The 27541-nt window shown below is 42.5% G+C and overlaps 1 protein-coding gene across 2 annotated transcripts in view; it reads left to right on the top strand.

Annotated features, from left to right (window-relative positions):
* The window catches only part of ERC2 (ELKS/RAB6-interacting/CAST family member 2), an 869271-nt gene that overhangs the window by 627082 nt on the left and 214648 nt on the right, over positions 1-27541 (top strand). For both annotated transcript variants that reach the window (XR_002829807.1, XM_006090859.2), the window contains exon 15: positions 20750-20897. Coding sequence is in view for 1 of the 2 variants with exons in the window: in XM_006090859.2 (XP_006090921.1) it covers positions 20750-20897 (148 nt within the window). In the remaining variant the exon portion in view is untranslated. The remainder of the gene's footprint in view (positions 1-20749; positions 20898-27541) is intronic.

Below are 27541 nucleotides of genomic sequence, written 5' to 3'. Positions count from 1 at the left end.
ACGAGTCCAAGAAGAGTGGTTCTAGGGATGATGGATCTCTAGGGAAAGCTTGAGAGAGAAGACAGGTTTCGGTGATTTTCCTGGGTGTGAGCGGCGTGGCTGTGGTGTGCGTAGTTTGGAAGTGGGGAGTCCAAGCCACAGGACTTGGCTCCACCCATGTCAGAGCCCTGGACCGTCTCGGCCGTAGATTCCAATCCCTTCGGTTTTCAGAAGTGCATTAGTTAGTATGATGTAGTTTTTTGCATGGAAGGTTTGAAGATGACACAACATTTGGAGCTCTGTCCCTTCTTCATGAATTTAGAAAAGTCCATGTTAGTTTGGGGGACAATAGCGGATTACTAGAGTCACCTGGCACAGTTCAGGGACTTGCTGGGAAATGTTGGATAGCCAAGAGATTGGAAAAGAGTTAATATTTTAGCCACACTGATAGTGATCGAATGTTATACTCTCCAGATGATAAACAAGGTCCCTATTTTTATTTGAATACAGAAAATAAAAACGACATAAAATTGATATATATAGATTTACCTTGATTTAATAGAATTGTCTTTTACAAAAGAGAAATGTTATCTGAACTTAGAATAAAATTGACTTTTAAGATATTAAACTGACTGGAAACACTTAGTTAATATTAACTGAAGGAGTGGTTACATTTCTTAAATTGTAAGCTATTTCATAAGAAGTTCTTGCTTATGTAAGTGGCAATCGCCTAAAACTATTAGAATGTTCAAAATGAACACTATAGTTTATAATTCCTCCTCCTACTGTTACTGAATACGCACCATGTGCCAGGCACTGTGTTAAGTCCCTTACTTACAGTATTCATTGATTTCCCACAGCAACCCTGTGAGATCCTTATTATTAGACCCATTTCACAGATAAAGAAAGGCACTTTATTATTAGGTTGAATCCTTTGATATTGTCACTTTTGTGGGATGAACATACCCAGACACTAGACACTTTTTTTGTAGATCCACCTACTATAATTTTATTATACTGATCTTATACTCATAATTCTAATTAGCAGATGAATTCAGATTTATCACTGCTCGAATCACACTGCTGGTGTGAACCGCCTCGCCTCAAAGCCTGGGACAGAGAGGTCGGTCAGCAAGGCAGGTCCTCTGCTACCTCTGGGGTTCTTTAAGAATCTGATTTGCTTTATGCTCAGTAACATTGTAGGAGAAGTTTTCTAGAACAACTTGCATATGATGGAGTTGCTAATGAGAGCTAGGAAAGTGTCACAAAATAAGGAGAAACCGCCCTCTGGGGGAAATGGCAATACTTCAGCATGCTCTCCACTCGGATCACTCGAGGTCCTTTCCCGATGGCCAAGATGCACTTTAGTTTCAAGGGGCATCGTTTTCAGTTCAGAGTGGAGCACTTCACCCAGAGTATTAAATCAGTGCGCTCACAGGTAAACAAAGTGGGTTTGAAGCTGGCGTTTGAAAAGGTGGAAGCATATTTTAACATAGATTTGGGTGTGCACTTTTTTCCTTTCTTCTTTGCATTTTATTATTATTTTTAAATCATAGTTAAAATAGGTCCACTTGCTTTGAGAGGTTCGGAACCCAGAGAGGAGCAGGGTGCAGTGTGGGGCTAGGTGAGAAAGATTCAAAGAGGCAAGGGCTAGACCCTTTCTAAAATGAGTGATCGCCCAGGATTTTAATGGCTTGGAAACAAACAGTTGCTGGTGCCACTTTGCTTTCAAGCTGATCTGATTTTTCGTGGCCTGGGCCAGTGTTTGGAAATAATTCATCAGAAGGAGATGTCAGGATGAACAACAGACACATTAAAGTCAAACAGCCTTTGACATGTCGTACTCCTGGTGCTTTGAGACTTTTAATTTTGAAATTTTAGAAAGATAAGCTAACCGGAAAAACAGTGATCCCCAGCCTCCAAAATCCTTACTGTCAAGTCCAATTTCCCATTCCTCGTGTCCTATTGGGCGTGTATGGGAAGCTCCGTTGCACCTTTTAAAGTGAGACTAGCCCTGAATATTTGGATGTCAAACAGTATAAACTGAATTCTCCAATATTACAGTCACCTAAGATTATGTTCGCATCAAAAAGCCTCTCGGTGCCCCAGTTTTAATAATTATCAGTGCCTGCTATTTTATTAGGTGCAAAAAAACACTTGAAGATGATAAAAATATGTTTAAAAGTCTGAGCATAATGAAATTATGTCAAGGTGGCTTTTTAGCTTAGTGATTGTGTTTCAATTTGTAAATGTTATAACTGTTTTATAAAAAAACTTTTTTTCTCTCTCTAGCAAGCTGCAAACTTTTAAAGACATTAAGCCTGCCAAATTATAGCCACTTATTTCTGCCTGACGTAGTTTTCAGCTTAGAACCACAGAGGGACTGCCAGGCCTGTTCCTTTTCATTACCTGTTCAGTGTCTGGCCCAGAGTTTAGATTTTCAAAAATGGAAAAAAGCTGTTTGCAAAATCACAAGGCTCTTGAGCTCTTAGTTTCTTCTTAGTATCAACGTTTATTTATTTAGGTTTGGGCTGGGTTTCAAAAGATTGAAATTGGAAACAGAGAAGGTGACTCTGAACACCATTTATCTGTATGTAAGCGAACGTTCGATGTACGTTTAATTTAAAAAATTGCTGTTTCCTACAAGAGGGAGCTATTTTTCACATTGTTACAACATTTTTAGAGGTCACTAGGTGGTCATGTCACCAGCGGGGAGTTTTTGTTTGGCAGGCGGCATTGGCGGTTCGTTACAAATGCCTCCCATGATTCAGTGTTCAAAGGGGGCTTCTTTGCAAGTAACAAATACTTACAACCTGAGAACTGAAGTCTAAAAAGTAGTGACAGGGGAAAATGTTTGGAAATGTAAAACAGCATCTTTAGTGGCCAAATTGGGGTGTTTGGGGAGTTGAAGATTACACGTCTACTTTATACTGGAGTTTAGCATTTACAGAAGCAATAATATCTTAACTACCGCAGTTGGCCGTCACCTCGCTTCTAGTTAGCGAGTGCTCTTAATTTGTGACTTGCTGGTTGCCGCGATTTGGAATAGCAGTTCAGGTTCCTGACAATAATCTTTATTAACCTCCTCCCCTGCATTTGCCATCCTGGTGGTTACTCAACCTGTGCCTCTCGGTCATTCCTCATGGTGAACGCTGGTAATTTAAGCAAGATGAAGTGGGCGGCTAAAAGCACCAATTACCGGGGCTTCTTCCAGGCGCTTCCATATTTACAGACAACCTAGTATTTCAAACTTGGGTTAAGCGAATTATAAGCCGTCTTTATGTGGAAATAAATAAATGAAGTGCAGATTGATCTTTGAGGAAATAGTTAAGTTGGGGGGAAAAAAGAGAGAGATGAATAGCCAATTATTAGCTGAGGATTTTATTTGTAATTAGTTTTTTAAAGTAAAAGTGGAGAGTTTGTCTTCATATCAAAACATTTGCTGTATCTCCTTCATCCTCCCTTTTTAAAAGGAAGGAATGACTTAAAGAATGCAGCTGTCACTTAAGAATACAAGTTATTTTGCTATATTATTACAATTTGTGGGTTATAGATACTTTATATATGTTTTAACCTAGAAGTTAAATTCAATTCGATTTGAGCAAAGAATTGTCCTGGCTTATGTTGAGTTGTTTAGGATAGAAACTTCTAAGAATTTCAGACTTCTTTAACAGGACAAAGAAAGACATTTAGCACCTGTGTCTATTTGAGATTCAAAGAGAAACTACAAATAAATTGATGGGACGTTCGTTTATTTGACCATAGAAGTTTGTTAATGTTTTTCCTGTTATAATTTTGTGGAGTTTAAAAAAATGCTTTACATAAAAATGGGGAACTGTCATAGCCATGACTTTTAAAAAACTATTTATTTTTATTGATTTCATAGAGAAAGGGAGAGGGAGAGAGAGATAGAAACATCAGTGATGAGAGAGAATTATTATTCGGCTGCCTCTCCCACACCCCACCCTGGGGATTGAGCCCACAACCTGGGCATGTGCCCTACCTGTCTTGGAATCAAACCTTGACCTCCTGGTTCATAGGTTGATGCTCATCCACTGAGCCACACCGGCCTGGCAATAGCCACAACTTTCATTTTTCCTTCAAGGGAATCGAATTCATGTTCTTCATGACACTTTGCTACTTCTTTAATCCTTTGCAGAAAGCTTTTTGGCTCTGAAGATCCATTGAAATATTGGATTTGGATATTCAAAAGTGTTGCTAAGTGATTAAAAAAAAAGCCAAATCTAGAGTGGAAATGCTGTCTGGAATGCACTGTCAGTTTTATAATGCAGTTCCTCTTGCACTTATCAGAAAAATGCATTTCCACTTTCCAATTTACATTTGCTTAAGTGTGTGGAAGTGGACTTGTGAGACCCTGGTAAACACTAGGAACATATTGAGTCTTTCGATACAAATACAGAAAAGCGAGACTATCGTTACTCAACATTCCTTTTTGTTAAAAAAATAAATAAATAAAAAGCTCTCTCTCCTTGTCTCTAGCAGCTGGGAATACTCATATTACTCCCTTGGCAATTGGTGATTTGAACATATTTATCTTGTAGCTGATAATAATAGTAAATTAATGAAGCAAATGGATACATAATAGTAATAATAACTACAGCTTGCATTTACCATATTAACTGCTGTGTCCAACTAAATGTGTTAAATGGTTTACCTATTTTATCTCATATAATTCTCCATGAGAGTGAGGGTTATTATTCTCATTTTATGGGTGAAGAAACTGAGATTCACAGAGTCGATTGACTTCTCAAAATCACACAGCCGATAGTGCTGCAGAACTAGGGTTTAATCCAGGTCTGCGGAATCACGTTCAATCACTCAACAAATCTTCAGTGGATATTCTCGTTTTATGGAAATTCTCATTATGGGAATTAATAATTTTTTAAATTTATCTTTATTGCTGAAAGTATTACAGATGTCCTCTTTTTCCCCCATTGACACCCTCCACCCTGCACCCGCGCCACTCCTCCCCCAGGCCTTCACCCCACAAAATGAATAATTTTTAAAGTCTGTTTAGAAACAGTGATTGTCTTTCCTGCCAATGGATTATGGTCACTTCTCTCAAGGAATCATTGGAAGAGGAAAGCTGGCTTGTGTTTCCTTCTGATAGTCATTTTCCCTTCACGAACTTACGACTGTCCCAGCTGAAACTCCCGTCAGCCGTTTGGACTGATGATTTGACAGCGGCTCGACTAGTTTGGCTTAATTGACAGTGGGATCATATCACATTTTGTTTGAGATGAATCCAATTGCACTGTGGCAGCCCGGGCTTCAGGGCCCACTTGCCAGGTGAGTAGGGATATTGCTGACGGTAATGCTCACCCTGGCGTGAGATTGCACAGTTTACCAGATGCTTTTCTGGGGGCCAGCTCATTTGAAGCTCTTGGTGACCTTAGGGGTAGATAACATAATTTCCATTTCACAGGCCCCACAGCTAAGATGTGTAAAGTGACTTGTCCAAGGCACACATCTACAATCAGGTGACAACCTTTCTATTAGGCCCCTGCTTGCAGTTTTCCATGTCTGCCTCCCAGTAGGGCTAGTGAGAGAGGTAGGTGGAAAGTTCAGACTTTCTGTCCTTTCTCACTGGGGTTGTGGCATCATGGCCCATTCAGGAACACTGATGGGATATGCACTTCCCACTGAGTCCTGAAATGCTGCTGTCACTCACATGGGGAATTCTGGCACTGTGTGCTATGAGACACTCTCATCCCCCTGGATTTGTAGTAGCTTTTGGGTTTGGGTACAATCGCCCAGCATCCCAGGTAATGAAAGGAGAGCTATCCCGGGCCGTGCTCGCTGACATCAGCCTTGAGACGGAGGGGTGATCCTCTTATTGGAATCCAGCTGAGGGTTCAAAGTGGTTGAGTTGCTTGTATTTTTCTGTGTCACAGGTATCACAACTCAGAACAACAGCCACCCATTGTCTATTTTATTTTGAGGACTTATTATAGACTGCCTGGGTTCAGATTTACTCCATTCTGCCTCTATTTCCTTATCTGTCAAGTGGGGAAATAATAGTACCAGCCTCATTCGATGCTTGTGCAGACTGAATGAGTTAATATTCATAAAGGAGTTAGAACAGTATAGTGTATAGTATAGTGTTATGTTACTGTAGTGCTATAGAATAGTGTTTGGCATAGAAAAAGTGCTGGTGAGTGTTAGCTATATATTCCCTAACGTGGGATCTATGGCATGTCCTCTGGGGTGTATAACAGTCTTGGAAAGACTGTCCAATGTTGAAATAGGCCAATGGTGTGCTGATAAACCAGGTCAATGAAAAGGAAAAACTCTGATCCGTAGTGTTTGCCAATTTCTATGGTATAAATTCTTCTACCATGGCCAAGGTACAGACTGCCCTGGAGTTGGAAAGAGATGCATATAATTGACTTTCACTAGCCAGTAAAAACCAATTCCAGCACACCACTGAAACAGACCCTTCAGGCTATAGATCATTAGTGTAATTGCCAGCTAGGATAGCCTTCAAATCCTAGGTATCGCCCCCCCCCTTTTTTTAATGTGACTTCATTAGTTAGGGTGGGTTCCCAGTGACAGGGACCCCAGGCCATAACTGAATAACCTGTATTGGGTCAATCTGTTTCTTTCCAGGAAGGTCAAACATCATTCTTTTTACATTAGGCCTGAAGGTTGTAGCAGAGTTATTACATAAATGGTATGTCTTCCCATGAAAGATTTGGGATTTCCTGCTATGAGTGTCCTGGAGCGACTTTCTTACTGACCTTCCTAAAGTTCACTTGTTAGCTCTTTTTTTCCTTTGATCTATCCAAGTATCCTACTAATACTTCCTCTCTTTGCTAAGTTAGCCAGAATCCGTTTCTGTTATTTGGAATTCAAAGAAACTAACCAAAACACGCGTTTAGTCTCACCACTTATTGTTTGTTAGAATTCTTTCTCTGGGAATTGCTCAGCATGGTCTTCTGTTGTTTGCGCCAGGAGCTTCAGAGATGGAAACTAGGCAGCCCGCTCTATTGTATGACAGCTGTGACTTGACTCGAGTCCTTCCTGTTTTTGAACTGGCATTTGCCTTATAACTACCTGTGACTTCCATCCTTAGGTCCTAGTTCAAATCTTAGGCTCCCCCTGGAGCAAATCTCATCTATATTCATAGCAGATAGCTAATGGAATAACTACCATATTCCCAAGTCTTCCCAGACACTGATTATTCCCACATTCATGGGTTCTATCCATATAAACATGGCATCACATCCCAACAACAGGGACCGTGAAAGGAGAGGCAGAGTATGTCATATTTCACACTGGATCCTCTGGTCACCTGTAGGTGTGGTTCTCCTAAGGATGCCTGTTGACCAACTCAGCTTTTCTTTTCCTCCTCTGGGCACTGAAGGCCCCAGAAAGACCTAACAGGGCCTGTTTGTGAAATTAAAGATGACTCTCCACCTAGATCCCAAGGACAGAGGCTATCTCATACAGATAGCAAAGGAATGGTCACTTCTCAGGAAGAACTGGGTGCAGCATGACGCTGATAGGGCAGCCTGCCTGGGAGCCTCAGCAATAGGGAAACATCGAGCACTTTCCAAAAGACAAGTTAGTCCCCACCCACGCTCAGTAAAGAAGGACCAAAGCGAATGCCCCAGGCGTTCCTCACACACACCCTAAGTATAATAACATTTGGCAACCAAATGAGTGCTTTCTAGACTTTCGATATAATGGGCCAATAATATGAAAAAATATTTTTGAAAACAACATAAAGCTTGACAACCTAATTAAGCGATTAAGTTACATAAGGCTATTCAATTGCTGTTACCTAGAAAGGGTGTTTGCAATCTTATTCCTACAATATTTATCTACTAGAGGCCCGTTGCATGAATTTGTGAACGGGTGGGGTCTGGCTGGCCAGCCCTACCCCTGATCAAGGTGGGGGGACGATGCAGGGCAGGGCTGGCCAGGGGAGGGGCCACAGGCAGTTGGCTGGCCAGCCCCGCCCCCTGGTTAAACTCCAGGTCAAACTCCAGGTCAAGGGGGTAATTTGCATATTAGCCTTTTATTATATAGGACTAGAGGCCCGATGCACAAAATTCGTGCAAGAGTAGGCCTTCCTTCCCCCAGCTGCTGGCACCAGCTTCCCTCTGGCACCCGGGACCCAGGCTTCCCTTGCAGCCCCAGCTTCGTCCGGAAGGTCATCCGGAAGGACGTCAGGTCTAATTAGCATATTACGCTTTTATTATTATAGATGTTTTCATGTATGTGAATGAATGTGTAAATGAGTATATATGTGTGCAAGTACGTGTGTATGCGTGTAGGAAGACCTCAGCACAAGCTAGTACCAGTCCTTGGGTTGGCACTTAGGAATTACTTAATTTGGCCACACTGTCTCTTAACTAATCCATGGAAGTTATGCAGCTGGAAATGGGGATGTAAATAAGGAAGACAGAAATAATTTTAAATGACTGAATCTTCTTAGCTTTTCCTCAGACACTTATCCTCACCGGCAAGTCTCTCTTGTCCTTCCAGAACCCTGCCAGTCCAGCCCTCCCTCACACCCAGCCATCTCTTCTGCCCTCTGTGACGCCCGGCCCTGTCATCCCAGACCAAACTGATGTCGCTTCCTTCCTCCAACCAAGCATGTTTGTGAACTGACCAGTTCACACAGATTTGGCTCCAAATTCCTGTCACACCATTTAAAAGCAATGTGACTGTTCAATCTGCTTAAATCTCACAGCTTCAGTTCACTCAACTCCACAATAGGAGTAATAACAGCTGTCTCCTGGGGGGATAATTTGAGAGGACTAAATGAAACAATGTGCTCTACTCAGGCCTCACATATGCCTATAACAAACAAAGTGATAACTATTAATAATTGTTTATCCTCCATTCTAACAATGGAGTCATTAATCAACAATTGTTTATCTTTTGTTTGTGATTAAACTTTTCCTTTGCATTTGCTTTTGTTACCAGAAAAGTTTGTCATCCCTCATAGCACCTAGCACAGTATTTTGTCCAGAGTAAAGTCTCTTCAGACATGGGGGGGATATTAAGACGTTGGTTGACATTCCACTGCTCTTTTAGGCTGCCACCATGAGTGTGTTGCTGTCCTCAAGAACGCTTTTTTATTGAGCCTCTCATCAATGAGACTTGGGAAAAACCCCTTTAGGAGTTCTGCAGCCCCATTCTGCTTTGACATCTGCCTTAGGTCCTGTGACTTGAAGTTCAAATCTAAAGAAAGGGGCTCCATTGCTGCTCAGTGGGGCTGGGCAGCCTCAAGGCTGTCCTGGGAGATCGATGATCTGATCTCAAAGCAATCAGTCAACAGGTCAGTATCTTGGGGAGTGGTAATCAGTGTCAGGTTGAAGTCTGGTCACCAGGAAGCATCTCACTAAGTGGTTTTCCAGGTCTGGGAGCCTTTGTTACCGTTCTGGGCTGCTAGGACCCCTCCTTCCCCTGTGATCTGTGTAGCAGGCTCTCTCCTGGGTTAATTGTCTCAAGTGATTAGTATTGGGTACATGGGGGATAATAGTTGATATTGTGGAGAGGAAATTACCTCAACCTTTTAAATCTTTGCCCATAGAAGTGATAAATAATTAAAGTTATCAGTGGGCATATATTATAAACAAACAAAGAAACCAGTAAAGTTGCTATTATTATAGAAGGTTGAACTGTATGAAATCACTGATATTCGATTGCTTCTGATCCACACAAAAAGTGCACTTATCATTCAGCCTCTAATAGCTATGAATGAGGTCTCGTGTTTCTATGTATTTTTTGGTGTTTGAGCTTCTGGATTGCAGCTGGCTTGCACTAGACATTCAGAGGAAGAGGATGGGATGGGAGGGAGCTTTTGAATCGGTTATCCCAGGATCTGATACATATCAGTGGAAATGCTGTGTGGATTCTTAGGCCAAGACTTTGGATTGATAAACGGGATTCATGAGTATCTTCTTCACATGCTACTGCTGGCGATCTGATATGTGTTCCTGATGGAAATAGAAGGGTATTTCTTTCTTTCTCTTTTTTATTTTTATTTTGTGTGTGTGTTTGGGCAGAGGGGGAGAAGGAGGACGACATCATTGTAGGATCAGCCAACTCATGACCTTGGAGAGTCTCTGGAGTCCTCTGTGTTATAAGCTCCGAAGAAGCAGGGGTGGTGCCTGTCTGGTTTGTGCTTTTGTCCTTGGGACCTGGCATACAGTGGGTGCTTAGTAAATGTGTGTTGAAGGCATTGAAGATCTGGGCTCTGCACATCTGATTGATTTACTTGTAAGGCCAGTAAACAGCCACCCAAAGGAACACACTCAGTTCAGTTGGTTCAGGTTGGACTTTCTAATTTCACTCCAGAAATGTTCTGGCGATTGCTCCTCCCAGAGTGGAAATTTCGCTTCCATGAGCCACAAGGCCACCCATACTGTAAATCTGAGACTGCTTTCTATACCATTGTGTCTCGGGCTGGTTCCCCCACGATTCTTTCCAGATGTGGAGTGCGTTCAGGTAGTTTACCAGACTCTTTCATTCTGCATCCGCCGTCTGGTTTCACGTTCCCTCACCCTCTGAGAAGGAACACGCTGGTAGTGTCCCATGTATTGTCTCATGAATCCAGAAGTTTCAGGTAACTAACAGATATAACTTGTTATTTCTGGATTCACTAGCTGATTTTCATATATATATATGATTTTTTAATCAGTTGCTTAGCAATGCAGTACGTCAAGTGTATAGTTCTATACTTCTGTAACTAGGGACCTGAAATTAATTTAGGGCCATTAAATCTGCTCTTGCACCTCCTGTTGGTGTGGGAGTTATGGTACATTTGGGAAGCCTTGCTGATAAGATGGCCACGTGCAGTTGACGTTCAACAAGCGGTGCTGAGTGCGCATTAGACAGGCTCAGTGTGTTTTCCTGGGGGCATTTTAGCAATTTCTTTCTAACATGGATCTGTGACAAATTTGGTCTTCCTTCGTGTCCTCAGAAGGTTGATGTATGTATTTCTGAACTCTGTCATTTGGACTTTAAGGTACTTCCAGGAAAACGTTCCCTCGTAATTTTCAGGCAATAAGCCCCTTTGAATTTATAATCTGTTTTATTCTGAATATTCTCTTAGCAAGTCTATGGCAAGTACAGAGATGCAGAGACTTGCTCATTTGGAAACAGCTGTGTGTCCATTAAAAAAAAATAGGCACCTAAAACATGCCTATTACCTTTTACCCGATTTCTTAGCAGGCCCAACTCTGTACCAAATGATTATTTAGTAATTTGATAAATGATCATTTGAATCAAGGCTTTCATCAGGAATGAAAAATGTGAGCAGAAAGGCGATTGGAATGTGAAATGCCCTAGCTCCCTCTGCCTTGTGGAGCCCTCCTGTGGCTAAAGTTCATTTGTTTAATAAGCACCCTTTGTGGTAACTTTTTAGAATATAGATTACGGAGGTGTAACTACTTGGGGGAAAAGAGCAAAGGGTGGTATTTATTGCAATGGCCACGAGATGGCAGACCTAAAGGCTAGACTTCTCAAAGTCGCTAAGACACTGATGTGAGGAATTGCATGGCCGAGGATGCTCCAAAAGCCATCAGTGTCCCAAAGGAAGACTCCTGTTGGTTTCCCGGAATTGTGGTTCAGTTCTGTGGCAGGCACAGCCAGGAAGAACAGCGTCAGGTCGATAGGAATCTGGTTAGTGGTATCCTGCCTTCCTGCCCCTCCTAGAAGCCTGCTCTGCCTGGCCACTACCATCCCCACGGAGCCTGCAGACACGCCACTCTGCTGCCTTCCCCGGAGCAGGAGCACATGGCCTTTTTTCTCCCCAGGAATAGGAACTCTCTCAGAGCAGCCGCTTCCAACCAACTCAATTTTTTGTATTTCTCTCAGCAGAGATCTGCTTCACAGAACCCTAATTTGATTTTCTTCAAATGTTGCATTAACGAAATTCTGGAATGTGCCCCCTTCTGCTCGTATCCCTCTTCCAGCAATGACATGACAATCTGCTGTGTTTTTCATTATAATTTAGCCGATGGCAATATTCTATTTCGTGTAAACATAAACAAAGGGAGGTTTGATTTAGCACAAAAATTTCAAATTAAGAGGGGGGATTTTTACTTCAAGGTACAGGAGGGCAATTTGCTGTTCTGTGCAGAGACTTACTAGCAAATCTTAGTTGCCTCAATATATACTAGAGAGAACATTGAAATATACTCTCTTTTGGAAACTTAAACACACACATGCATACGCGCACATCCATCTCACCAATAAGAAAAAAAAATAATTGATCAGATGGCTTGGGGGCTAAACCTTGAAGTCAGTGACCTACTTTCTGACAGTTGTTCATTTCCAATGAAAAATGTAATGTGATGCGGCACGTCTCCTGATACTAACTGATTATCCATGGCCAGTAGGTCTAGTGAGGGAAATGCTGGGCAAAGCTCCGGCTCACAGTGAAGCCCAGATGTATTTGGTTTCTCATTATCAATCATCAATAACCCTCCCAGGCAGTCTGGCTGGGAGTATTTTACATAGACAGCTACCTTGGCAGAGTTCACTGGTCAACAGGGAAGCCTTCTTATCATTGAGCAGGAATTACCACGAATGAATGCGCATCACCACATCACACACCACAGCCAGGTTTGCTGGTGGGTCATGGAGCCCCTTCATTTCACTGGCCTTCCCTGCCTTCCAAATTCACCAACTTTTTAAAACGTTTTTTATAATGGAAGAATTTTTTTTTGAAGTTGTTTGACTTTGGTTAGATTTTGCACTTGACCTTGACTTTTAAAAGGTCCCCTGTTAGAACATGTTTCCATTTCCCATACTGCATGAAATCACATCTTGCCCACTTCTGTGAGTGGCCTTTCCTAGCAGTTCGGATGGAATGATGTTGAACAGGTATTGACCAAGTTGGACCTCACTGGTAGGGGATGCTTTTATGACGGACAGATTCTTCTTCACACACAAACTCTGTTTTCTTCTTTAAGTTTGTTTGCAGAACAGACATCAGCTCTTGAAAGTCAAATGTGCAGCTTAACAGAAACCAATTTCAGAGGCTTCTCTGAGAGTCTGTCTTTAAATTAAGAGACCCACTGGTACATTTACATTTACAGAGGGGAGTCCAGTAGAAAATAATACAAAGCTTTTGAATCTTTACATTTGGTGGTGCCCATATGATGAAATAATAATTGCTAACCTTTGCACAGTTATGTCAGGCAACTGAACAAAATCTTTGCATGCATTATCACATTTAAATCTCATAAGAGAGAGTTCCTGTTATCCTTCTTAGTCCATTTAAGAGCAAATTTGTGTTGCAGAGACATTAAGTAACTTGCTCAGGGTCGTAGAAACAAAAGGTATTGTGGAGATTCAAGCCCAGGTATATTCAACTCCAATGCTGAGACACTAAACCAGGACCTTTTTCTATTAAGGAAGGATTTGAATTATATATATACTAAAGGCCCGATGCATGAAATTCGTGCAAGAGTAGGCCTTCCTTCCCCCCAGCTGCTGGCACTGGCTTCCCTCTGGCACCCAGGACTCAGGCTTCCCTCACAGCCCTGGCTTTATCTGGAAGGTCATTTGGAAGGACACCCGGTCTAATTAGCATATTATGCTTTTATTATTATAAATATATATTTTTAAATATATTTCTTTATTGATTTCAGAGAGGAAGGGAGAGGGAGAGAGAGATAGAAACATCAATGATGAGAGAGAATCATCGATCGGCTGCCTCCTGCATGCCCCCTACTGGGGATCAAGCCCGAAACCTGGACATGTACCCTTGGTTGGATTCGAACCCAGGACCCTTCAGTCTGCAGGCCGATGCTCTAACCACTAAGCAAAACCGGCTAGGGCTTGAATGATATTTTATTTGTATAGTTAAGTTAAGCAGAAATCATAATAGGTTAACATAATCAAAAGAAGTATTTTATCTTCCTCTATTTTTAAAATTAAGTTTTTTGTTGATCAGGCACACAGTAACAGTACTACCTTGCACATGTCCTCTGCCAGGACCTGGGCAGTGGTCCTTTCACCTCTCATTGCCTTTCCATCAATTCACCGAAGGGATGGGAATGGAGAGAGCGCTTCAGGATGGGGCAGTAGCTCTTCCTAGCATTTGCCCTCCTCCGGCCTGGGTCCTTTCCCTGTGGGCCTCATTCTCACCATCACCCCTTTGTAGCAGAATGCCAAGTGGCACTAGCATTTGCATCTTAGTGCCCTGAAGTACCCTGGCCTTTTTGAGCTTCTGGGTCCAGTTGCACTTAGAGGAACCCTAGGGTGGGCTAGCTGCCTCCCCGAGTCATGCTGGGGCTAGTGCATGGAGCAAAGAGCTTCCAGAAGACTCTGTGGCCCCCGTGTGAGGAAATTCCAGTCATGTGCTATTAGGTTTCAAAGACAAAATTCTGCGTAATTGGAGTAAACTATTTCTTGAGGTCAGTTTTAGGTGGGCGACAGAGAGCAAACCGCATTCAGAAGTCTGGGCTGCCAAAGCCTGGCCTGTACAAGTCTGCTCTGTTCTTTGTCCTTGATTGTCCCACTACATCTCCCTCTGCGGGCCCCACCTTAGGTGAGTGACTTCGTTTTCTGCATGGCCCCCTCTGCGCGCACAATGCATCGTTTTACTGGTGGGGCATGTTGATATGAATTGATATCAAAAGCCTTTTCGTTCTCAAGACGCCATTTGAAAATACAGCTTTGAAAATGTAGGCAAATGAGCATCTTTCTCCAGGGTTGATCGCAGCGAACCTTCACCTACCCTCACCCCAGGGGTGAGACAGAGGCTGTTTTGAACAGGATCTTTCGTCACCGGCTGTCTTAAGTCACCTCCTACTGAACTTATGGTTGAAGATTCAGGGTCACAAGGGAAAGAAAACAGTAATTAACTGGCAAAGTTGATTGAGCGGAATTTTTTTTCCCACAGTATGATTAGAACATGACTGTGGGCTGAGCACCATACATAATGTAGGTTCTCCCTCGTATGTCATTATCCAAACATTTCTTAATGGAGTGCATTTTTTTAAGCATCTGCTTTTGTAATTGAATGTGTTCCTAAAGATGGGTCAGCTAACTAAAACAAAATCCCACCAGAAAAAAACAAAATGTGCTAATGCCTCTCCCCCCAACCAATTTATAACTTCCCAATTAGCCTGCCTCATTTACAACTTGGAAAATTAATTTTAGATGCCCCCCCCCCAACCCAAGTCATCATTAATAGAAAGACAGCAACAGGGAGTGAAATAGAAATGTTTATAAAGCTCCCTTTTAAATTGACTATGATAAGTGAAGTAGCGATGTATTACCATCCGGATTCTGGAGTTCTCTCTGAGAAGGTTAGCCACAGCCAACACTCAAAAGAAGGCATTTATCTTAGTGGGAGCCACCTTTCAGCCCTCTTTTGTTTTATTCCATAGAGGATTTTTTTTTCCAGGGTGGCTGAAACCATTTTTTTGGTGTTTTATTAGCTATATCTTGACTACCTCCTACAAACTGAATGACAGTTTAGGGTTATTAAATGTGTCCGTGCACATATTTTCATCCATTGTTAGCCCTGACTAAATGCACGCAAGGGCACAGAATTGCCCCATTTCACTCCATTGTTGCCCATATTTGTTAAAGAAATTATTCCCCTTGACATTTGTTTAGGCTGCACTTTGATAAAATGCTGTCCATGGTCCGCTTTCTTAGCTTGGCATTCAGCAGGCTGTTATAGATTTATTTCTCTTTGCATTATCTTATCTTCCTTCCTAGCATATTTGGGCTCCTTTTTTTATATTTTAAGCTGCATTTTGGGGCTAGACAGTTCACCTTAGTAGATGTACACGGGAACATTGCAGTTTCTAAAGATAAGGTTGCAAGCCTTTGGCGTATACTAAACCCCACTAACTCTAAAGATGAGTATGTATGTTCTCTCTGCATTGTCTGTGAATAAGCAAAGAGGCCAGGTTAAGTGCTGAAAGCGATTTTAGGCTCATGGACACTTTCTTCAGGTGGATGGGACAGTCACAATTTCTGAAGTGATGTACACATATGGAGAAGGTGATTGGATCTGGAAGGTGATTCACCTGCTGGGGAAAAGAATGAGGATTTTTCTTTGTGTTTCCAATTTATATCCAAGTGTCCTGTCCCTGGTATTCTTTGGATGCTGCACCTCTTTTATTTTCCCAATATGGGAAAGGCTGGATCAAAATTCCCTGTTGGAAAAAGAAAAAGCAGGAACATTCGATTTAAGTTTCTTAATTTTTTCCAGTGTTTGCCATTTTCTCAAAATGGACCTCTGTGTTTTTTTAGTAAAGTCTTCATCATTAGGTGCTCTAAGTATGTATCAGCAAAGTGGCTTATGGGAATTGTAAAGGTGTAGAATCTGATGCAGAATCTTATGTTCAGAAATCCTCACCTAAAAAAAAACAAAACAAAAAAACACAAAAAACAAAACACCCTGACTTTTAAAGCAGAGGTAATGAAAGTCCTAACTGCAGAATTAGCTCTCAGTGATCTAAATTATTAGTTAAAATGTATCATCTTGATAAAGAATTATTTAAAATTCATTTTATAAAGCTTATTGCTTAAAAAAATTAATGTATTGACTCTGCCAACTCTAGAATTAAGAGTTTGCTCTACCTGGCATTCCTGTAGAAATAGGTCATTACCTATTAAGGTCAGGCATAGCCTTAAAAGCGTCATAAATTCTTTCTAAGTGTGAAATGATCATCTTTGTCTAGTTTTATATACTTTTACTACCTTCTGGCAATTACTCTTTGATTTAATTAGACTAAAATTATTGAAAGTAGAATTCAATCAAGGTATTTTAGGGTAAATTTTCATTAATAACGGTCAATATTTAAATGAGGATTTCAAAATAGATATAACTCTTCTTACACTAATTTTATACAGAGTTCTATCATTATAAATAGATTTGTTACTTATAAATAGGTTTGTTAGCCAAAAGCAGACAAAATAAAACAAAACAAAAAGGACACTGAGGAAAAGATTATGAAGAACAAAATTGATTATTGTATATTTATACTAATATTGATGAGTGTTTTTAAATGTACTTTTATAAAAATTATTTAAATATAACTAGATTTGGGGCTGTATTTAGTGATAACATCTGAAAAGAGTTAGAAATTGATATGTTTATATATGATCAACAAGAAAAATGATATTAGAAATTAATGTATTGGAACTTTTGATAGTATTATAACAGGGGAAATATATGTTAAATTCTGAAAATATTAAATTATAGAATTATAGGGGAAAAGGAGTTTAGAAGGCTCATTCTTTAGGTTAATGATGACTTTTAACTGTTATTAAAATTATATAATTCTGAATTTTGACCTGAAAGAGAAAGATGAGTTAAAAGGGGCCATAGGACTAGGAGTATAAAAATGGACATAGGGAGCCTACCTAGGAGATTATTGCGGCTGCCCTAGTGGGAATGATGTAGACTGTTCTAGACGTGTATGAGAGTATGTGTGCAGGCACTCACCTGTGCATACAGAGCCAGAGGGCAGAGAGAACATAAATACTTTGATTTAAAAATGAGCAAATTTCACATCTGCCACATATTTGGAGCCTGTTCCTGTAGTTTATTTGGTGACTGAAAAGCTTCATTTACATTTTTTTAGACTTTACTCTTAGGATACTTTGTGGAAGGGAAGAATAATGCAAAAAGGTACATGCAGAAAAAAATTTAAAAATAGCCTATTCATTTTACCACTATGAGATAACGACTGTTAGTGTTTTCTTCCTGTTTTTGTTTTTCCTAGGAATAGAATTTTATGTTTTGGGATCTTATTCTATAGACATCTGCATGTCAAGAACTGTGAAGGATCTGAGATTTTCCCTATGGTATGCTTAACAAGTCAGCCTGGTTCAGTGTCATGGATGCAGGCAGCAAACCAGAGACTTTTAGGTCAGAGACAAAGGACTTTATTGCTCAAGGTGCAGACAGCAACATCAGCACATTTATGTCAATTCTCCTTTCCCCAAGTTCCATGAAGGCAAGGCAGATGGGACAGATGAATAGCTACACCTGCAGTGGGTTGCATTAAAGGAGGGCAACCCTGAACTTAGGGTGCCCAAATCTTTTATAATGGGCAGTAACATACTTGCCCTTTGCTCTGGAAAGAGACACTATTATACAGGGCTGTAAGCATAGCTATTCTTTGATCCTGAAAAAGACACTACCTCGATCTTCCAAGGCTATTTATTATACAAACATCCTTGAAAAAAAAATGTGAGAAAAGAAGATAGTGCCTATGCTCATAAAGAGTGTGCAAAAATATGAGACTCATGGAGAATTGTCTCTCAACAAACATGTTTTCACATCTTATTATTTTCCATCAGCATTTTACATGGCTGCATGTAGCTGTAAAGAGTGAGTCATAGGGATGTAGCATAATTTGCTATCAACTCCCAATTTTCTTAATGATTCTTAAGGTTTTTTCCATTGAAAATTTTCACTTGGACATTTTAATTTGGGGCAGAGTGTGGTAAAATATTGCAATCACCTTGGGTGTGTTGTAGCCGAGTTGGTGTAGAGATTTGAAGTCCATGAGACTCTTCAGCTCGGCCTTATGTATAAATATGCATTGGCCATCAACAACAAGCATGTCTGTTGTCTTAGGATGTTACCCAGAAAGAGACGGGCTCTATAAAGCTAGATATTAATGCTGCTATTCGTAGTCCAGCCTGCACTGGTTTTTTTCTGGAAAGTGGAGATATCTCCTGACATTTCTGCTGCTCACACGTCTGACTGAGCCTCAGTCGGCAGCTTCTACTGCCTGGCATTAGCAGGGCCCAGAAAAGTCCATACAAATCCCTGCAGTGAACAGGGGAGGGGGGACCTGAGATCTAAATAATGACTACATTGTCCAATCATCTGGGGAGGGTCTGGTCTGGTGGTGGGGATTAAAGAAAGGCAAAACAGGTTTTAGTCCTGGGACTTGTGTGCAAAAAAAGTACCCAATATTGAGGCTTTCCTGGGACTGTGGGGTCTTCTCAATTATCTAAATAATGATTGAAGTGACACAATGGCTGGGACAAGACTTCCCTCAGTGGAAAGGAGGACTAAATAAAACACACCAGGCGAGCCATTTCCTAGTTAATAATGGTTCCAGGAAATTCCAGATTAAAATCTGCAATAGATGTTGCAATAAAATTGGACTGTTAAAATTTGAGAAGTCAACTTTAACACTTTTCTGAGTAAGCAGTGACCAGAGAGTAGTCAGGAGTCAACTCATTGTCATTATTTTTACGTGAGAAGAGTTGTACATGGTGTCGTCAACGTTTGTGAGAAGTATAAAGTGAACTTCTCTATTGCTTGAACAAACATTTTAGACACCTGCTATGTGCTCAGTGCTCGGCCAGAAGCTGGAAAACTAGTAGTGCCCAAGACCAAGGAGCTTCCACTTTCATGGAGTGTCAAGTAGAGAAAAATCATCAATATCTAAGATCCTTTCTAATAGTGAAGAGTTGTATGAAATGAAACAAAGAATGCTGGGGTAATGCAGCCGGCCAGCGGCTTGGGCACACGGTGCCAGGTGGAGAGGCACTGCCAAGGAGAGCAGCTGGAGATGGCAATCACCTTGGGTGTGTTGGAGAGCAGTTGGAGATGGCTTGTCTGAAGTGGAGACATTAGAGCTGAAACCTGAAGGATAGGGAGCTGCAAGGTGAGGCCATTCCAGCCAGAGGCAATGGCAAGACAAAGCTTATGAGGTGAGAACAAGTGTAACATTTTCAAGGACTAGAAAAGAGTTCAGGAACAAAATGTGCTGGAGCCTAATGATTGAGGAGGGAGAAATGGAAAAAGATGACCTCACAGAGGTGGTTAGGGCCAGTTGGTGTAACGAGTTGCAGGCATCAGTAAAGGCTCTGGATTTGAAATCTAATGAGTGATGCAATGGATTTTTCATGCAACAGGGTGGTGGAATCCGGACTTCGAATGTTTTTAAAGGTTACTTGGCCTCTGTCTGTACCAGGGAGACTAGTGAATGAGCAATGTGGATAGATGCTGGTGGTTGGGAAACATTTCCTAGCAACAGATTAGTTTAGATAAGGAATGTATTTTGGAGTGAAACCTACTGAAGTTGTTGATTGGCTCTGGATAGAGAAGGAAGGAAAGGAATCAAGGACAACTTTAGGTTTGGGACTTTGGGCTACTTGGTGGATGGTGCTGTGATTACTGAGATATGGAATACTGAGGAAGAAATAATTTTTGGTGGAATGGCAAGCAAGCCTCACTAATTGCATTGAAAATGGGAAGGATACCCTAGTAAGTATCTCTGCCTGGCTTCAGAAGGAAAGCTTACAGGAAAAAAAGTTATACTTGATATTGAAGTTGCTGCCCAATTTTGTCCGGTTGTCTTAGAACATTACCTGGTTAATGGATGAATGGATGGATGGATGGATGGATGGATAGATGTACAGGTAGATGGAGATATGGATGGAAGGAAGGATGGACAGGCATATGGATGAATAACTTGATGGATAGATGGGTAGATGGATGAAGGTGTTTTAAAAGCAAATGTTCATATGGACTCCCTCCATTTCTTATATGCAGCTGTATCTGTGAAGCCATTGAAAGCCACTTCTCTTAGAGGACACAGTGTGTGGGTCTCAGGGATTCTGACCCACACAACTTTGTCTATTCTGAGAGTCAAGGAGGTAGTTTGTCTTAAGCATTATTCATAATTCCTTCGCATTGAGATAATACTCCGTGGCTCATTTCAGTTATAAATGCCAAATGGTGTTTTTCCCCACTTTATGCAAATCATCACAATAATCTTTATTTTACCAGACAGGAAGCTCTGCTTGCGGCAATCAGTGAGAAAGATGCAAACATCGCCCTGCTGGAACTGTCTGCCTCCAAAAAGAAGAAGACGCAGGAAGAAGTCATGGCCCTCAAGCGGGAGAAAGACCGACTGGTGCACCAGCTAAAGCAGCAGGTGGGGCCTCCTGCCCGTCAGGTGTGTTTTGCTGGGTTTGGGCCGTTGGGTGCTTTCTGTGGGTTTAGCAGCTCTTCATTTTCCCATGTCCATCCTGCAGGCTCAAGCAGCTGAAAGCAGGTAGGAGTGAAATGACCTGAGTTGTCACTGGAGCACCATTTTACTGCTTTTCTGTGTGGGCTGCATGTGCCTGGGCTTGTGTGGTTTGCAACCAGCGCTGTTTTCCGTTCTTTTGTGTTAGCATCATCTCCCCAGAAATAGCTCTCAGCTCTCTTCCTTCCAGTGGACTTTGTGTGACTTCTGACTAAATCCTAGGAACTACTAATTAAATTCTGGGCACATTCTCTCCTGTTGGACCCGTTATCTTCTGTCTTGCTCACTCTCTGGGCCTATAAATAACTTCCCTCATCCAGTTCTTTAGATTTCTTTCTCACCAGACTTCCAGCTTTGGCTCTTTAACTGTTTCCTCCTGGACCTTTCGGCCGAGGGACATCCCCCAGCCCCTGGCACCGCCAGGCTATGCTTGGAGCCCTCCCGGACCATTATTTAGTCTAATATTTTTATCACCTGTTTACCTCATTATCCTGATTTTCCTCCTCACTCGGCCACTGTACTTCTTCTGAGGGAAAAGGAAGGAGGGATAAAGTCCTAATTTGTGCAAAAAAAAGTTATTTGCTTTCTGGAGGGTCTTCTGGAAGTGGCTTCAATGGAAATAATTGTACCTGAAGCATATTGCAAAGTCATCCCTGAAATCTTCAGGCATTATTTCTCCTCTCTATATAACTCAGGAGCTTTTGGAAGCAGTGGTTCAAATGTTCACTCAGATCCTAGCTTCATTATGAAACCTAGCAAATATTATGGCTCAATGCTCTGTGGTCTCACAAGGTGGCTGCCACATCTTCCCTCAGGCCCCATGTGGCTCTGAAATTCTCTAAATGCCACATGGTACCACGTGGAGTGTGTCCACTTTGATTTCAGCCCCCAGGACTGGCCCGCTGCCTGCTAGGCTGATCTGGGCTGAGAGCAAGGTACAAGGTGAGTGGAAGGGAAGCCCAAAGGCATACGTCCCTTCTCCTCACAATTGGGCCACGCCTTCCTCCTCAGGAAGGAAAAGGCATCCTTTGGCCCTGAACCAGAGGCCATTTCTCACGGGGCTGCCTTGCTGAAAGAGAGGGACCACCACCATGCCTGGGCACCTTCTCCTGCAGAGGGAGGGTCCCAGGCACTGCCAGTCATGGGGGTCATTCCACAGAGCGGCATGCCTTGCTAGTGCTGGCCCTGGGGCTCGGGGGCCGCTTCCATCTGACCTCTTGTTTGGGGCTGTGCATCTTCTACACTGGGGTTTTCACCCACTTGGCCACAGAAAGTCAAGATGAGCCTCCTTCTTTAATTTCTCCTAGTTCCTTCCCTGTGCGCCCTGCACCCTCCCCTCCTGCACCTAACCATTGTAGCTTTCTCCCACAGGTTTATAGACCTAGGAAACAGCCCCTGAGCTCGAATATACCATGCACTTGTGATGCTTGCTACAGCCCAGATATTACGGCCAAGTACCACGGGTCCAGCTACGATGCACACATGATCCAAAGGTCTCAGGTCAGTCAGTGGCTAAGGAGACACTTGCCCCCGCCATGGAGGGTGGGGGTGTGTGAGAGCTACATCCTATCTTGACCTTCACCTCTTCTGGTGATTTCCAGTACTTGGTAGCCATAAAGTCTGGAACCATAAATGATAGCATTATGTGTTAATTTGTAATGTAATTTCATTTATTACACATTTGCTCAGGGTTCCAGACTTCGTGAGCCCCCTACAGGGCCAGCTCCTCTGAAATGGTCCTGCATCACTGCAGAGCCAAGGCTGCCAGAGGCCTCCTGTCGGGCATAGTGGACGAGGTTTTTCTTTCTGTCTCTTAGATACTTTGCCCCTCATATATCCCTGTGCTTTTCCCAATAAGGATTTTTTTAAGGATCCTTTTTTCTTGCTCAGTATCATGGAAATGCATGATTCTGAGTGCAAGGTTCCAGGAAGGGTTGAGTGTAGGCCTTCAGTGTGCTCCTGGGAAACCACACAAAGCCTTCATTCTTCACAACAGGCTTGGTTTGGGGTGTTGTGGGGCACATTTGGGAAACCCCAGCCATGCAGAATTAGGCTCCTGCCTGGGCTGAGGCAGGTCTGAAAGGCTGTTGTGGGAAAAGAGGCAGCAGAGGAGGAGGATGGCTCCTCGGTGATGTAGGTTTGAAACCCCCTCACACCCTCCCTGCCACAGAGCAAGGAAGAGCACATCAGTGTATGTATTCTTGTAAATGGTAATGATTCTAAGAATGATCCATTTGCGTACGAAGCACCCTCTTTTTATTGAGTGTTTACTCTATGCCACTTAAGAATGTTCTCTGGCCATTCACCAACAGTGGGCTCTGCCCAGAGCTCTAAGACTTAGGCACTTTAATCACGTCAGTAATTACTAATACTTTTGGCTCTCGCCATGAGCCAGGTATGGATCTGAGAGCTTTACGTACACACACTCATGAACTCCCAACACAACTGAAGGACTGATGCTCTTACAGAGAAGGGACCAGAGGTCCAGAGAGGCCAGGTGCCTTGCTCAGGCTTTACAGCTGGGCACACTGTGATGCTTGAAGAGACCCTTCGCCACACAACCATAAGTGGATCTTGCAGGTGCTATCTGGAGTGAATCTTGCTTCTAGCTCTTGTTACCTGAGCCATCATGGCAAGATACTAAACCTCCTGAAATTCAGTTTTCTCATCTATAAACTGGGCTAATAATCTAAGGCAATGGATTGTTGTGAGATGTAATGAATATAGAAGTGCTTTGTGTATGACTAGCACATTATAGGTGCTACTTATATGTGAGGTGTTCTTGCTATTACTACTGTTAGTAATACTTGATTTTATCACTACCAACCCTCAGAGACAGCTTGGTTTTGACCTCATTATCGCTGCTTTTTGCAAGCCTGGGAGTCACCACTCATTGAGCACAGTTAGGAGAACATACTGTGGGAGAAAGAGAATACCGGTGTCCTCCCAACCCTCAAATCCAGGCACTTGGGGAGCAGTGTGCAGGCAGGTCAGGAATTCTAGACCTCAGCTTCCGGCCTGCACTGAACAAGCTTATTATTAAATTTACTTGGTTTGTGTATCCAGCCCACATAGACATCAATAAGAGAGGGCATCTCTGGGGGGGCGGGGGGTCCCAAACCTCAGTTATCATCACCTGTGTGACTGGCTTGAGTGAGCAGAGCTGCTTTAGGCACCCAGGCTAACCGGAGAGAAAGCCATGGATATGGGTATTCATCCATCTGATGTTCTGCAAGGATGCAGAGGCAGACTGGGTCACGAGAGGTGCACCCTCTTCAGACTGCCTTGTGAGCTTGTTTCATCTCATGCAGGTCTCTACACTGCCCATGGCATTCCCCGTGACTGGACATGAGCAGCTCATACAATAATCCCCATAGTTATTGCACTTTGCCAAGCACATAGTAGGATTTGATAAATATTTATTGTGTGAATGAATGTATGATTCCCACATGCCAGATTCTATGTCAAGTGCTTTATGTGTACGTAGGTTTACAAGCATTATCTCACATTTTCCTCATAATCAACCAATTGATGCATTGCATAGCTATCTGTGCCAGGCTCTGTGCCAGGTGCTGGGGATTCATCCCCACAGATATTTTACCTGCCCCCATGAGAAAAGCATCACCCTCCTTTTTGAGTTGTTCAAACCAAGGCTCTGAGAGACCAGCTGACTCAACTACCATCATACCACTCATACCTAGCAGTGCAGGGCTGTGCCCCATTGCTGGAGGAGTGCCGGTACTTTGCTTTTAGCTGGCTAAACACTACCTCCCCGTGGCAACACTGTGAGCCATGGATTGGCCCCCTCAAAGAAGCCATCAGAGGAGCCTATTTCCAATGCATCAGCCTGTGCCTCCCACGCTGCCCGGGGGCACGAGGATGAGCAGAGGTGGGTAGCTTGGCCAGACCAAGTGCCACATTGGACTTCAACTCAGCAGCTCTTCATTACGGGTGTTTTCTGTGTTAAAATGCTGGGCATTTTTGGAATACCTCAGTGACAAAATAGATAAAGTCCCCGTTCTCATGGAGTTTCCTTTTTAATGGGGGTGGGGAGAAAAGCAATAGATCATGAACATAATTAACAAGTAAATTACATGATAGAAAAAGAGGAGTATAGACCAGTATAAGGGAGAACAGGCATTCCAGAATAGGACCGATGGGCTGGTGACACTGTAAAATAGGGTAGATAGGATGAGCCTCCTTGGGAAGGAGACATTTGAGCAAAGACTTGAAGAGGGTGAGAGAGTGAGCCCTGTGGCTATCTAGGGCAGTGGTCGGCAAACTGTGGCTCTCGAGCCACATGCAGCTGTTTGGCCCCTTGAGTGTAGCTACGAAGTTTTATGGCTCGCGAGCCACATGCGGCTGTTTGGCCACACTCAAGGGGCGCAGTTTGCTGACCACTGATCTAGGGGAAGAGTGTTCTGGCAGAGAGAACAGCCAGTGCAAAATCTTCTAAGCATGGTATATTTTGGAGCAGATAATCTCTTCAGTTAGGAAGCAGAATTCAACAGCCATGCAGCCTTAGAACAAGGGGGTCTCTTTTGGGTACCACTCAGAGTGCCCTGTTTAAGGCTGCCCAACTGAGCCTACTCTCCAAATCCCCCAGCTCTGGCCTCCAAGGAATCCCAGAGCTTATCTTGCATTTTAAAAAGCATTGCCACACCCTGGCTGGTGTGGGTCAGTTGGTTGGAACGTCCTCCTGTACACCAAAATGTCACGGTTTGATTCCTGGTCAGGGCACATACCCAGGTTGTGGGTTTGATCCCAGGTTGGAGTGCGTGCAGAAGGCAGCCAATCAATGTTTCTTACATCGATGTATCATGTTTCTCTCTCTCTCTCTCTCTCTCTCTCTCTCTCTCTCTTTCCCCTTCCTATATCTCTAAAAATCAATAAAAAAGGCATATCCTCAGGTGAAGATTAAAACAATAATAATAATAATAATAAGCACTGACACTTTCTTTGGAGCCACAAAGAGCTAAAGCCAGAGTTTCTTGTCACACTGATGAGATTTTCAAATAGAGTAGGAAGAGGCTCTAGGACAAAATACCCTCCCGGACTTTCTGGCAGTCTCAACAACACTCCACTGGATTCCACAATCCTGCACGCCATGTGCTGGAGGAGGCAGGCAGGCAGACAGTACTGGCCACCACCAAGCCCTGGCCTGCTTAGGGTGTGGCTGTGCCTTGGAGAAATGCAACCAGCCTCCAGGACAAGCCAGAGGCTCTCAGACCTCACTCCACAGAAGCGTGATCTTATCTAAAGATAAATGTTATGATACTCATCACCCTGTAGCCCTCACGTCTGAAAAACCTTCCCTGGCTTGCCTCACTGTTGGGATAAAGACAAATTCAGACCCATGTGCTCTCTGCTTGGCACATGTGATTCCCTCTGCCTGGCACACATTGCCTTTGTTTTCTCACCTAGTCAATGCCCCCTCATCCTCTCCATCTCAGCTCAACATCACTTTTTCAGGGAAGCCTTCTGGGACTTTCTCCATTGGGTCAAACCCCCAGTGGGGCACTCCTATAGCATATGTACATCACTTAATTACACTGTAATAGAAACAGTTTTGCATTTGTTTTTGTGAGTACTTAAGTAGTAATTATCCACCCTGCTAGTTTATGAGCTTTATGGGGACTCATGACTTTTTCTGCTGACCACTTATCCACAGCATATAGTGGGCATTCAGCAATTATTTGTGAAATGTATAAATGAATGAATGAATGGATTTCCGGGGCAGCTTATTTTTAAAAAAAGAGACATCATTGAGCTAGTATGACTTTTAACAAGAGTTAACTGCATAATTCTTCTTATCCCAGTATTCTAGGCATACACCATCACCAACCTATAGGAGTCGTAGGAGAGATGAGACCTGTTTGCCAAATGATGACCACAAAATGGTGCGTGTCCTTTCTTGCCATGTCGCAAGGCACTTTACAAAAACGCCTTTTTTCATATGAATTATTTGCAATCATGACCATTTTCAACCTTTTCTCTTAATTTCTTCATCATATTCTAGTTCAAATCCTCTCCAATTTGGGGGGTTCTTCTTGACTAATATATCAGTGAGTTTCCAGATGTGGCAGAGATTACTTATTATGAAGGGAGCCCTTCCATCTTATCCCTGAAAACTGAGCATCTCATAAATCAGTTTGCCTAGAAATACCTGCACTCAGTTAAGCATCTGTCAGGAGAGCCAGAGAAGGTGAAATGAAATGAGTTCAGAAATTCCAACTATGCCTAACAACAAAAGAATCTTTATGATACTCTTCACGTGTTGACGCCAATGTTGGTTGTAGGCTGAGCACAGTAGAAAGGTAAGAGAGCAACACAGGTTACCTTTCAGCTATGTGTTGCATAAAAAAAGATAAAGCATTAATCATAGTTTCTTGTAGACAGATAATACTATCTGTTGAATTCTTACCAATCCCATTTCTTCACAAGCACACACCTCTGATGCTTTTATTCCACCTTTTTCTTAAAAAAAAAAAAAATCTGGCTTCCAGATTTTTGCAGTTTTTGGAGAGGGTCTCAATTGAACATGAGTGAAG

Source organism: Myotis lucifugus, unplaced genomic scaffold, assembly GCF_000147115.1.
Source record: "Myotis lucifugus unplaced genomic scaffold, Myoluc2.0 scaffold_83, whole genome shotgun sequence".
In the NCBI taxonomy this organism is placed as follows: Eukaryota; Metazoa; Chordata; class Mammalia; order Chiroptera; family Vespertilionidae; genus Myotis; species Myotis lucifugus.
This window is presented reverse-complemented; position numbering and strand designations above follow the sequence as displayed.